Source organism: Echinops telfairi, unplaced genomic scaffold, assembly GCF_000313985.2.
Source record: "Echinops telfairi isolate 266 unplaced genomic scaffold, ASM31398v2 ScPeMD7_7458;HRSCAF=8496, whole genome shotgun sequence".
NCBI lineage: Eukaryota > Metazoa > Chordata > Mammalia > Afrosoricida > Tenrecidae > Echinops > Echinops telfairi.
Window position 1 is genome coordinate 611,279 of NW_022111358.1, and position 13,173 is coordinate 624,451.

Here is a 13,173-nt window from a genome sequence, read left to right on the forward strand (position 1 = left end):
GGTCGTTCAATCCCCAAAGGGGTGGCGACCCACAGGTTGAGAACCACTGCTCTACATCATCAGGGCTCCTATGAATGTGATTTGTACCAATGAAATGTACATTTGCATATGGCTAAAGAAGAAATGTTTTGTGTTGTGTTTATTTTATCACTTTTTTAATTAAAAAAAAAAACAGTGTTTTAAGTGGCCTGAAAGAAAACATACCAAATTTCTGAGAGTGGTTGCCTGAATGGACAAGAGAGGCACGAGATGAGGCCAGACGGAATCATTACAGGGACTTAGGTTTATCTACAATGGCTATTTCTTCAGGGGGAGAGGGGTGGGGGGCTTGTTGAAAATGCAGCAAAGTGGAAGACAGATTAGCTGTAAGTTTGGAAAGTTGTCCTCTATCCCCAAATCTCACTGCCATCGAGTCAATTCTGACTCATGGAGCCCTGGTGGCATGGTGGTTAAGCGTTGGCCTGCAACCTGAGGTCAGCAGTTCAAAACCGCCAGCTGCTCTGCAGGAGAATGAGGAGGCTTGCTACCCCCATAAACAGTCACAGTCTGGGGAGGCCTTGGGGTACTTCCACCCTCTCCTGCAGGGCTGCCACGAGAGAGAAGAGCAATAGGAGATGGAGATGCCATAAGTCTAATAACACCGTAAGACCTGGCACACTATGTCGCCAAAATAAATATCTCTCTAGATCCAAATTGAAAATAAAGCAATAAAAGAAACCAGAAAATATGTGAAGTCCGAGATTAAAAAAAAAAAAGAAACAAGGCCGTGTAGATGACTCTCCATTCCGGGTCATGAGTATCCAGACCTCCTGTGTCTGTCCTCTGTGTGGACGGGATGTGGTGTGGGGGGAAGTCAGATACTTGCTGCCAGACTGCTGTCTCATCCCAGGGGGGGGGTCCTGCTCCCTGATGCTAGAGACAATGGGTTACCTCTCTCTGGAGCCTAAGGCCAGTAGTTTGGTTCCTGTGGGCGGGGGTTCGCACCCAACTGATAATGGTTCCTATGGAGACCCAAAATCAAGTTAAGCTGCTACCAGAAATCTAGGATCTGCCTATCTTGCCGCATGGACACCCCCAATCCCTCCTCCTTCTGTAGTGCATATGTCCCTAGATCACCCCCTCCCATCCACAGTAATACCTGTAGCACAATCCTTTCCTGTGACGTATGTCTTCACCTGTAATGTGGGGGCTTGCACGTCCCCAATGTCCCCAGAGAGTATAAAAGCTTGGGGAGCATTAAAGTTCGCCCTCACTCCCTCCACGTGGACCACCAAGTGGGGCTGAGCTGAGCATGCTACCATGTAATGTGTCTGACTCCATTTATTTCTATATATCTCTTTTATCTCTCATGCTCTCTATAACTTTACTATATTTACTTATTATCGCTGTACAATTGCACCTACCAAACCCGTAGTGATTGTGCTAGGAGCTGGCAACGTGGAAACCCGCCTCTCCATAGGCAGGCAGGATGCCCTGGGAAGCTGGCTGGGCCTTTTGTTTCCTTCTCTTCCCTCCTCCTCCTAGTTTTACTGCATCATGGTTGCTATGGAAACAAGGGGCACCTTGGGTTTTCAGAGCTCAGCCCAGGTGCTGCTGACTCCAGGAATAATGTCGGCGTGTGACTAAAATCAAAGACCTGCTCATTGAGATCTCGCACACACCCCGTGCCCACCTGGCCCCATTTGTCCGAGTGTCTGCATGCTCCTGTGTGTGTGCCTGCAGCCAGACCACCATGCGTGCCCATCTGTCCGAGGAGGGAGACTGAGGGCTGGGTACACATCCTGTGGGCCCTGTGTGGGTACGTTTGCATGTATACACAGCCCCAGACTATCATTAACACTGCCAGAAATCTTAAAGCAAGCAACACGTATTGAGCACCATGTGCCTATAGAGTGAGAATGGATGACACCCTAAACAGCTAGCCAGCGGGAGAGCAGTTCATGAATTACTGAATGAAAATTTAATGTGCCCTGTAAACTTTCACCCACTTCACCATAAAAAGTTTAAAAGGGAAAAAAAAACAAAAAGTTAGTCGTTCCAATCCACCTCGGGAGAAAGGCCTGGCAATCTCCCTCCAGAAAAACGAACCATTCAGAATTGTGCAGAAGCCTGGTGTGGCACCGACAGCCATTCAGAATTGTGCAGAAGCCTGGTGTGGCACCGACGGCCATTCAGAATTGTGCAGAAGTCTGGTGTGGCACCGACGGCCATTCAGAATTGTGCGGAAGTCTAGTGGGGCACCGACGTCAATTGGCATACTACCGCTCACAAAGGCGATGTCCTGGTGGACAGCGACTGACACTTGAAAAGTTCGTAAGACATCATCTGAGGGGCACACATCCGTCTCCCTCCGGCCAGAGGAAAGACGGGCGATGACAACCAAAGGGCACAGAACACCACAGCCCAGTGGGCTCCTGGACCGCACAGAGACCCGTCTCACAGCTCTGAGGCGAGAAACGCCAGGCGGTGCCAGCCCCCGCTGCCAACTGTCTAAAGAGAACCCCATTCGGAGGTCCCAGGTGGAGCAGGAACAAAACTCAAACCATCAAAGATGCCCTGTTTATTGGTCAGATAGAGGGACCCCCGTGCAAGTCGGTGACCTTTAGTTAGCGGCAGGCCTCGGAACGGAACGCACCCTCCTATTAGAATCACCAACCATTTTACAGGGCAGCCTTTACCCAAGAGCAGAGGGTTATGAAAGAAGAGAAACGGAAACAGGAAACAGTGGGAGGAAGTTGGAGAGGTGACGATATGTTGAAGGGACGATGATTTGAAATGAAATGTGTACAAATCACTGAATGTAAAACTGCGGGTGGTTCTGTAAGCCTTCACCTAAATCACAATTTTAAAGACACTTCATAAAATAAAGATCCTCTCAGAGCATTCAATTAAGGGTTCAACTAGCTTCGCTGGCTCCAGAAAATAGGGAATCAATGAGTATAAGAAATTCTGTTTAAAAAAAAATTTTAAAGGAATTCTGTTCTACATTTCACCCCCCTTTTGATCAGGATTCTTCTACGGATGCTTTTTTTTTTTTTAATCGTTTTATTAGGGGCTCATACAACTCTTATCACAATCCATACATACATCAATTGGGTAAAGCACATTTGTACATTCATTGCCCTCATCATTCTCAAAACATTTCCTCTCCACTTAAGTCCCCGGCATTAGGTCCTCATTTTTCCCCTCCCTCCCCGCTCCCCCCTCCCTCATGAGCCCTTGATAATTTATAAATTATTATTTTGTCATATCTTGCCCTGTCTGACGTCTCCCTTCACCCACTTTTCTGTTGTCCGTCCCCCAGGGAGGAGGTCACACATAGTTCCTTGTAATCGGTTCCCTCTTTCCAACCCACTCTCCCTCTACTCTCCCAGTATCGCCACTCACACCACTGGTCCTGGAGGGATCATCCACCCTGGTTTCCCTGTGTTTCCAGTTCCTATCTGTACCAGTGTACATCCTCCAGTCTAGCCAGACTTGCAAGGTAGAATTTGGATCATGATAGTGGGGGCGGGGAGGAAACATTTAGGAACTAGAGGAGAGTTGTATTTTTCATTGCTGCTACATCGCTCCGTGACTGGCTCATCTCCTCCCCAAGAACCCTCTGCAAGGGGATCTTATGGACTCTTTCATCAACATGTTCAGTAAGGGTAGCCAGCCACCCCCCAGTTCTGGTCTCAGAGCAGAGAAGGCAGCTGTTCGTGGCGGCAACTGCCCACATGTCCCACATCCCCCTTCTGGCCCAGAGCCTCCACCTCCCTCAGCTGCTCCAGGCAAAGAAGACTAATGCTTGTGCTTTGAATGGCTGCCCTCAAGACCTCTTCACGTTGATTCCTGGCACATGTGAGCCCCAACCTCCCTCTGAGTAGGATCCAATCCACATTGTCCATGACTGGGACAACAGGGTCTCTGTGAGATTAGCGTCTGGTCCAAGGTCACACAGCTAATAGGAACAGAAGGGGGAAGAAACGCTATACAAATGAGGGGGGTGGGCAGAGCACAAGAGCTGACTGTGATTGCACAACTCATCTTAACCATGGGTGAGGGTGTTCCAAAATTGATATGGGAATGATTGTACAGTTCTCACTAATATGACTGAACTATTGAATTATATGATCTGTAAGTTATGTGCCAATAACACCGTAAAAAAAAAACACCTATAAAGTGATTTCTACTCAGACACACATGGAGTCACCCTGAGTCGGACTCGAGGGGACAGCCACTGATCGCTTTAAGCTGCAAGCCAGATATGAGGCTCCCTGCTTCACCGGCATGATCTCACGTACACCTCACACAGTTACCTCTCACTGTCACGGAGTGGATGCCAACTCACGGCAACCCTGTAGGACAGGTTTGAACTGCCCCTGTGAGTTTCTGAGACTGTCAGTCTTCATGGGAGGAGAAAGCCTCCCCTGTGATGATTTCAAAACTGCTGGCCTTTCGGTGAGCGGCACCGTGAGTAACCACTCCACCACAGTCACCCCAGGTCAGGCTTCTTACTGCGCCCCTGTGCGGGCGTCTTTGTTTGTTCAACAGAGGGACAGAGCGGCTGTCGCATTTGCCCGAGGACTTCGGGGCTGCCTGGCTGCCAAGTGCAAGCTTAACCACTGAATCTGCCTTGTGGGGCAGAGAGCTTTAAATGGCACTGGTTCCCAGACAGCTGCAGAAAGACAAAAACAGCTGCATCACAAGCAGCACCTCTGGCACTTGATAAGGAACGCACAGGCTTCCTGGGCCCCACCCAGGCCTGAGGAAGCTGGGTCTCCATGGGTGGGGCCCCGTTTTCACATGGTGCCCTAGCTGAGTGCACACGGCATCCAAGGCAGGCGGCCGCTGATCCAGCCTCCACTGAGCGACCCACAGGGTGGCACAGGGTGCGGGCGGGATGGGGATGGGGAGAAGCAGGCCTGGGAAAGTCACCCCAAGCTCCCCAATTCCAGAAAGTATCTGCTGGGGTCAGCTCACCCAGAAAGGGGCGGCGGCTGCCTGTCACTACTCACACACCCAGGCAAGGGCCCCAGAAGTCAGTTGTGTGGCTTTGTGGCTTTTGAGCCTCGGATTTCCGCCCACCCCACCCTCTCAGAAAGAGCTGAGAGGGGAAATGCTGCGGTCACCTGTTGGTTCACAGCTCAGCCGAGGCAGGGAGGGGTCAGTCACCTCATCTGGGCAACAAACAGCAAGGGAGCCCAGCCTCCGGAGCCTCACTGCGCACAGGAGAGGCTGCCCCTCTCTCTCGGGGCTCCAAGCTCAGAGGAGAGGGGCCCAGAGCAAAGCCACCAGATGGGAAAACCAGCGCCCACCAGCCGGTTCCCGCTCCCCGCCACAGAGGAGAACTGCTCAGGAGGGTTTCCGAGACTGTGAATCTCTGCAGAAGCACACAGCCTCGTCGTTCTCCCTCGGAGGAGCTGGCGGGCTGGAACTACTGACCTTGTGGCTAGCAGCAAAGGGTATTTTACCTTTCAGGAGCCCTGGCAGCATAGGGGTTATGCGTCGGGCTGCTTAACGGAAAGGCCAGCAGTTTGAACTCACCAGGTGCCCCGAGGCAGACAGACGAGGCTCTGTCTACTCTGAGAGTCACAGTCCCAGAAACCCAGAGGGCAGCTCCACCGTGTCCTGAAGGGTGGGCATCGATACGGTAGCAGTGAGTTTGGTTTGAGTCTACTTTACCTCCGCTGCAAATATAGTCATGGGTGAGGTGGGCAAAGCAGGAGGCCAAGTGAGGAAGGCATCTTAGGCAATAACCAAACACCTTGAGGGACTGAGTCCCTGGGCCTGGGGGCTCGGGGGCCTAGGTGTAGGGGAAGTCAAGGTCAAGTGGCATGATGCAGTCCACAAAGACAATGTCCTCCCTCCAACTTTGGTGGGCATCCTCTGTCTAAAGTACAACTCCTGGGGTCTCCCTGAGCAGGGCAAAGGACAATGACGAGCATGGAGAAGCAGGTGAGCCCGAGGCATAACCGGGACACCACCAGGGCTCCTGGGACTCGTGGAAGAAAAATGTGGAGCAAAACGGACACTAATTTCTTAAAAGATCAGGCTTACTTGGCTGATAAAGGCTGGTGGAACCCTAAGACAGAGCGCAGTAGCCAACCTCCAGGTCTGGAAATAAACTCATGCCCTTGGCTTGATTTTTCAGCCAAACAATAGACACGGGTCTCGCAGGGGGGAAAAAACACTAGAGAGGTACACACACCTTAGAATCGTCCACCATTTGGGATCAAAAGAGCAGCACTGACCCCCAGGACTGGATTCAGAAAGGTAGGGAAGAAGGAGGCATGGAGGCAGGAAGCACCGGGAGGAAGTGGGTAAGTGAGGCAGGGGCTGCCGTGAGCGACAGGAAGCAAAGGGTGTCTGGATGGTTGGGTGGGTAACTGATGATCCACTCGGTACGCCTTCGCCCCGCTCACAAGGAAAAGTGTCCTTTCCAATCCTCTGGAAAGCAATTCTACTCTAACACACCACCAGTCGCCGGAGTAGGAATCAACTCTACTACAACAACAAAAAACAACCTTTAGGAAATCAGCAAAGGAGTGGTGGCTGGATTTGAACCACCGACTGTGCTGTTAGGAGCCCAACGCCTCACCCACAGTGCAACCAGGGCTCCTCTCAATAAGTGAGAAGGGACTGTATAACCCCTGTCACCGGAAATTCAGCAATGCCTAGAGACATATTTGATGACCATGTCTGGGAGAGTGGGTTTGCTTGCATCTAGCAGGTAGAAGCTATAGATTCTGCTAAGCATCCTACAAAACCCAGATTACTAATTGTGCTGAAAGTACACAATCTTAGCTTGGGGTGACTGACACCGAGAGTCCACTTGAACACCCAGCCCAGTCAGCGACCCCAGGAGAGTAGAAGTGAGCACCACTGGTTACCTCGGCTGCAATCTGTACAGGGACAGGGGCCAGGCCTTTTGCCCACAGCCCCAGTGGGCTCAAATGGCCAACCTTCAGGTTCATAGTTAAGATCAGAACATTTAGGCCACCTAGGGACTTCTCTCTCGGGTAGTGCCCACCCCACACATTGTACTGCACACTGGAATTGCCCGGAGGATCCTTAAGAAGTCCTGATGCCTGGCTCCCCACAGCCAAACATTCAAAGAGTTGGCATCTTGGTGACTGAGATTTGTTTAAGCCCCCAGGTGGTTGTCCTGGGCAACAGAGTGTGAGAATCACTGCGGTGGGGAGGAAGAGATGGGGGATATCAAGGGATCTGCTGTGAATCCAAAGGCAGTTAGAGACTGTTCATGGCAGCCAGACAAGTCACACGGGGAGAACACAACCAAGCACCTGGCCAGCCCCCACCGGGCTAGGGGTAGGGTCGGAGGCAGCTGAGGTTCTGGGAAGGAGCCTGCGCAGACACAGCTCCAATGAGTCCTGCCATCAGCACCGCCGGATGCCTTTGGAGCAGGGATGCAGGCCTGGAGTCGGCTTTGGGGATGATGAATTAGTCAGAGCTGTCGGGGACGGAGGAGGAGGTTAATTAAGGAGCTTTTGTCACCGTCTGGGCAGGAGATAAGGGGCCTGAACCAGAAGGCGGAGGAGCAGGGAGGAGGGCAGGCGAGGACCAAACCTATGACTCAGAGGCTTCGAAACCCAAGTAGAGGGAGCAAAGAGCAGGATGCAGACGGGAGAAAGGTTAATTGGGAATGAGTCTGGTCCAGGGACCCAGCCGGAAATAACCAGCCAGCAGCTGATGCCATTGCCGGGGGAGGCGGGAGAGTTGGATGGCCTGGGGGCAGGGCATTAGGACATAGCTCCCAGGGACCTGAAATCTCAGAGAGGCCCGTCATCTGGAGCAGAGATGGCCCAACTCCCATGATAGGGTAATCTTTCAGTTTTTCAGACTTAGTTTGTTGGGCTAGTTGGCTTTTTGAATGTTTGGATTCACTGTCAAGATTTTCCCTAAAAAAATCCCAAGTCCCAGCTTCTCTTGGATCTGATGGAGTGCCCCCCACCCCAACACCTGCAGCGCCCCGAGGGCGTGCGTCTGCCTTCGTGCCCATGCCTCCATCCCCGGGGCGACGCCCAGTCTGCCTTCAGAAGGAAGAGATGCGGTCTTTGATCAGAAAGCCATGAAGATGGGGGAGCTGACGGAGAAGCCAGAGGAGAGACCACCAGCTGCACCCCACCGCCTCTGCACAGTGCTGGCTCAAATTAAAGACACTCCCTTTGGGGGGCCTCGGTGGACCCACCTGAAAAATACAGAGGTTGTTTTTTGAATCTAGGGTCCCTTTCTTTGTTCATAGGACTCCCCCAGGCTAACCTCTCTAGCCTACCTTTGAGATGGAGCCCGGGAAACCTAAGCCCTTGCATTAAAGGCCAGCCCAGGCAATGAAGACTCCCCAACACAGCCAAAGGGGTGGGATGAGCAGCCTAGAGTAGACTCAGGGCCCAAGACCCACCTTCTAATAACTGAGGGACTCACAGGAGAAAAGAAGTTGGCTTGTTCAGGAGCCTGGGACTAGGGAGGGTGGGAAGGCGCAGGGTTTGGGAAAGACACCGAGAGGCAGTGCTTTCTGGGACACCACACTGCAGGTGTCCCAGACCGATTCCAGGTGAACTGAAGAGCCAGCATTGCACAACCAGCGCTGTGTTTCACTAGGTCAGAAATCTTTGGCAACCGGCTCCTCATCACTAGGGGTGACCAAGCTGAGGCTAAGTGACTTGACTAAGGGACACAGGGGGCTCACGCAATGGCTAACTCAATTTCTTGGCCCCAAGATCAAGTGCTCCAAAGATCCAGAGGCTCCCCTCTCCCTGGGAAAGCTGCCAGCGAGTGGGTTGAATGATCTGTAAAGTGTGATGAGGGCAGGATTGATTCTTCCGGCTCAAGAGTTGGCCGGCCCCTGCTTTAGAGGTCGGGAGAAAGCACAGAGCATCCACTTCCTTGTCCTCTTGTCCCTCCCAGGAACCTAGAGCAGACCCAACATCCCTGCCCCCCTGGCTCCTACCTCACCCTCACCCAGGTGTCCCACAGAGGGAGAGGGAGCACGCCGCAGAGGCTCTGAGAACAAGCCCCCAGAGCCACTGATGGCCTCCTGACAGCTCCGTCCTCCACCTCCTGCACTGAGCCCAGAAAGCCAGCAGGAAAAGAAAGGGCCTGGCCCACTCCCAGTCAGCCAACCATGCCAGGCGCAAAGGGGAGGGACACCTGAGCCCTCATCTGTCAGGACATGCTCAGAGGAGCCCACGTGTGGGCACGAAGCACAGGTCAGGAAGGGGACAGCCACCTTCCCTCTCATCCAGAGAAAAAAATTCTTCTCCAACCCATGTCCCTGATGAGCAGGTTCCTCTGACCGCATCCTCCAGGGAACACTGCCTTCCCGTCCAGAGACCTGGGGTCCTCTAGGACTCCTCGGGGAGTTAGCTGGGGTGGAGGGTGTCCCCAGGGATGGCTGGAGGGCCAGAGGCTATCCCATACAATTCTCAGGCATCTCTGCCCTGGCCCTACACATTAACACAGCTCCCTGGCCCCAGGACCACTCAGGCCCACCAGCCCTCAGGGCTCTGGAACAGCAAAGTCCCTCCTGCTGCTGTCCCACACCCACCTCAGAAGCGCCCCGTCCCAGCACCTGCTGGCCAGGGCTGCCCACCCAGCTCCCTGCTTACCCACCTGCCACCAGCCACCCACCAGACCCAGAAAGTGAAGTCCATCAAGAAACCCGAGCAGAGGCTCACCAAAGCTTCCTGGGCATGGTAGGGACTGTCTGGGGTGAGGGCCAGGAATATTCTGGTCCCTGGAATTTTCAGGCCTGGCTGTCTGGCAAATGGCACCTCCAGGTTTGTCCCCAGGGCCTGGCAATGAAATCAGGCCACAGCCCATTTGCCGGCTAAGCACCCACCTGCTTCTCCCTGTAGCCACTCACGCCCCGCAACTCCAGATCCTAAAACAGACGTGTTCGTTCGTGTTACCATAGGAACTCACCAAAGCCAAAAAAGGCATCGCACGGCACTCCCAGAGACCCACAGAGCTCATGTCCACTGTTCAGGCGGGCACACACACAAGCCTACCTGCACACAGACACCAGCACCCACCAACTCAGTCCTCAAGCCCAGGGGGGTCCGTCCTGGAGGAATCAATGAGTCCAGACCTGGCAGCTGTGACAAGGGTCCTCCCCCAGACCCACCTGGCGAGACCTGAAATGGGGCTGTAAGCAGAGCTGGGTCTTCCTCGCCCTTTTTGCTTCCACCCACCCTGAGCCCAGCCAGGAGAGGTGGACTGAGTTGATTCAGCCCTGTGTCCCTAGAACGCCAGAGCCGCCCTGACGTGGACAAAGCCCAGCAACTCTCGGCAGATGTTTAAGTATGTGAGGGGAGCTGACGGGGAGAGGCCAGTCCCTGAGGGCTCTGCCGTGTCTTTGGGGTACCTCAAGGAGTCTCGTCATCCACGGTCAACAAAGCTAGAGGAATGAGATGTGGCCATGGTCCTGAGCCAAAGCCAAGGACCTAACCCAGGCTCGGAAAAGCCCTTCCATTTAAATCAGGGGTTGGTCGGTCAACACGTGGGTTTTCCAGATGGTAGGCTAGAAAGCCGGAGGCAGAGACTGGGCCCAGGAACATGGGGGCCCCCGACTCTGTTTTCTGCCCCACAATGACAATGTCACTTGCCTAAAGCAGGAAGCCCAGGAGAGCGAGCGGGGAGGGAGTCCTAGAACTGATTGTGATTACACAACTCATTGTAAAGGTGAGGCAACCACGGCTGGTGGGGGGAGTTCTAAAACTGATTGGACAATTCTTCTTGACAGGACTGAAGGATCGAACAATGGAATTGTATAGAGTGTGGATTGGGTGCCGATAAAAAGTGTTTTTCAAAAAGGAAAATGTGATAAAGATGTGTTTGTTTTTTCAAAAAGAAAGGGAACCAGGAGAGGCATGTGTCTGTGGGTGGGATGGGGGGGACCGTGGGGGGAGTCCCAAGTCCAAACGGGCTGTGGCATAGCAAGACACTGAACTTTCTAGATCGGGCAAGGAGCGAAACAGACTAGCGCTACTTCTCCAGTGGGGGACAGGATCAGGGTACGGGTGGAATGATTAGGGAGGAAACATGCCAGCGAGCAAGACAGGTCCAGGGGTTTTAGGAGAGAGGAGTCTCTCCTTGGACGAGGGCAGACATGGACCACTGAGACCGCCAAAATCATGAGCTCTTTCCCAGACCCTGAGACTGGCCTGGGGGCCTCAGAGAGCCCCAGGGCCACAGGGGCCAGCTAAACACACATACACACACACAACCTGATTCCAGAACGTTTTGTCAGGTTCTACAACTATGTGGCAGAACTTTTCAGGCAGATGGGATGGAGGCTTTAAATAAAAAGCAAGACGATAGCAGCCAGTTACCTTTCTTACACCCATGAGTCTGTGGCCCGAAACACATCCACCCCGCACATTCTCACTACCCCAGTACCTGCTGCTTCCACAACAGCCTCCCCCTCTGCTAGCATCAAGAGCCCTCTGGCCCAGCCCTCTCCCAGGCGGAAGCCCCCGGGCTCAGAGGGAGAACGTGGCCAGCATGGCAACACCACTGCTGTCCTCACAGCTGAGGGAAACAGGGCCCCAGTGGTGATCCTGCACGCATCGTGCCTGGCTTCTACCAAACAGGAAGGGGCGACTTACTTGACCTTCAGACTCGCCAGCATGGTCTTGTCAATCCTGTCAAGAGAAAAGCAGGGGTGTCAGTCAGGGCCGGGGCTGAAAGCTGCCTCTTGCCTGGCATCTGCAGGGAAGGGGTCCTGGGGCCAGCCAGACCACCAGACTGCCAGGAGACAGCTGCTACCGGGTGGGACGCTCACCCCCAACCCAGTAAGGAGACGATTGTCAGCTCCGAGGGAGCTGGGACACACGGGACCCTAAGACTCCGGTACGACTAGCCTCCCTCCCCATTGTAGAGATGAGGAGCCTGAGGCTCATAAACTCAGTCTCCAGATGCAGGGGACTTAAGCACCTTGTATGTGGCCTCTCCCCTCATCCCTTCCGTTCCCACCAGAAGACTCCAACCCAGCTCAGCAGGCTGCCGGACAATCGGCACAGCCATATGCCCTGTGCTTCTGCTTGGGGAAGACGTCTAGGGACCACCCTGGGCTCAGAGAGCTGCCAGTTCACGCAGACAGGCAGGCCCACTCCTGGGGTGGGACTGGCAGCAGACGGCCTCCACCAGGCACAGCTGCAGAGCACGTTCGCTGCAGACTGTCCTGGCAGCCGCTCCCCCTCCCCCAGCCTGAGCCCGCCTTCACTAGGAGACAAGGTGGCACTGCTAAGCTTCCATTTTTACCCCTTGCATATGCCAGCCCTTATGGATATGCAAATGCAGCCCTCTCCCCTCTCCAGAGAGAAAGGTGGGCAAGATTCCCACTGTTTGTGTCTACTATTGCTTAGGGGCCACCACCACCAGTGTCACACTGTTACCAGATTGTCACTGCCAGTGTCACATCGCCATTGCTGTCAACACCACCACCAGCAGCCAGCTTCATTGTCACCGCCACATGTGGCCATCCCCTATGTCACCATCACCATCTGTACCACCACAGCCTGTGCCCACCACCCATGCCACCCTCAGTGCCAGTGTCACCATCACTAGCATGACCATTACTGTCACCATCACTAGTGTCACCACAACTGCCAGTGTCCTCCTCACTTCACCATTACCACCAGTGCCACACCAGTGTCACCTGGGTCACCACCACAGATGACACACTGAGATGGCCCCAGAGGTGATGGTGACGTGGCTATGATGGTCATGACAGTGTCACCACCATCTGTGTCACCATCACTATCATTACATCACCATCAGGGTCACCAATTCATGTTGCCAGCACCTACGCCACCATCTATCAAGATAGATTGATAGAGACAGAGAGAGCTAGAGTAGAGCTAGACACAGAGATGGTAGAGATAGAGATAAAGCTAGAGTAGAGATGACAGGATAGAGACAGAGATAGGGGAAGCTAGAGTAGAGCTAGGGAGAGAGCTAGAATAGAGAGCTAGAGCCAGAGCTAGAGAGAGAGCTAGAGTAGAGCTAGAGATAGAGAGAGCTAGAGTAAAGATAGAGATGATAGAGATAGAAAGAGGTAGAGAGAGAGCTAGAAGTGACATAGAGAGGATGGAGCTAGAGAGAACTAGAGAGAGAGCTAGAGTAGAGAGAGAGAGATGATAGAGATAGAGAGAACTAGAGAGAGAG

The 13,173-nt window shown here is 53.5% G+C and overlaps 1 protein-coding gene across 1 annotated transcript in view; it reads right to left on the bottom strand.

The window, feature by feature from the left end:
• The window catches only part of RAP1GAP2 (RAP1 GTPase activating protein 2), a 267,961-nt gene that overhangs the window by 232,477 nt on the left and 22,311 nt on the right, over nt 1-13,173 (bottom strand). The window contains exon 2 of the mRNA XM_045299948.1: nt 11,613-11,648. Coding sequence (XP_045155883.1) covers nt 11,613-11,635 — 23 coding nt within the window. The 5' untranslated portion in view covers nt 11,636-11,648. The remainder of the gene's footprint in view (nt 1-11,612; nt 11,649-13,173) is intronic.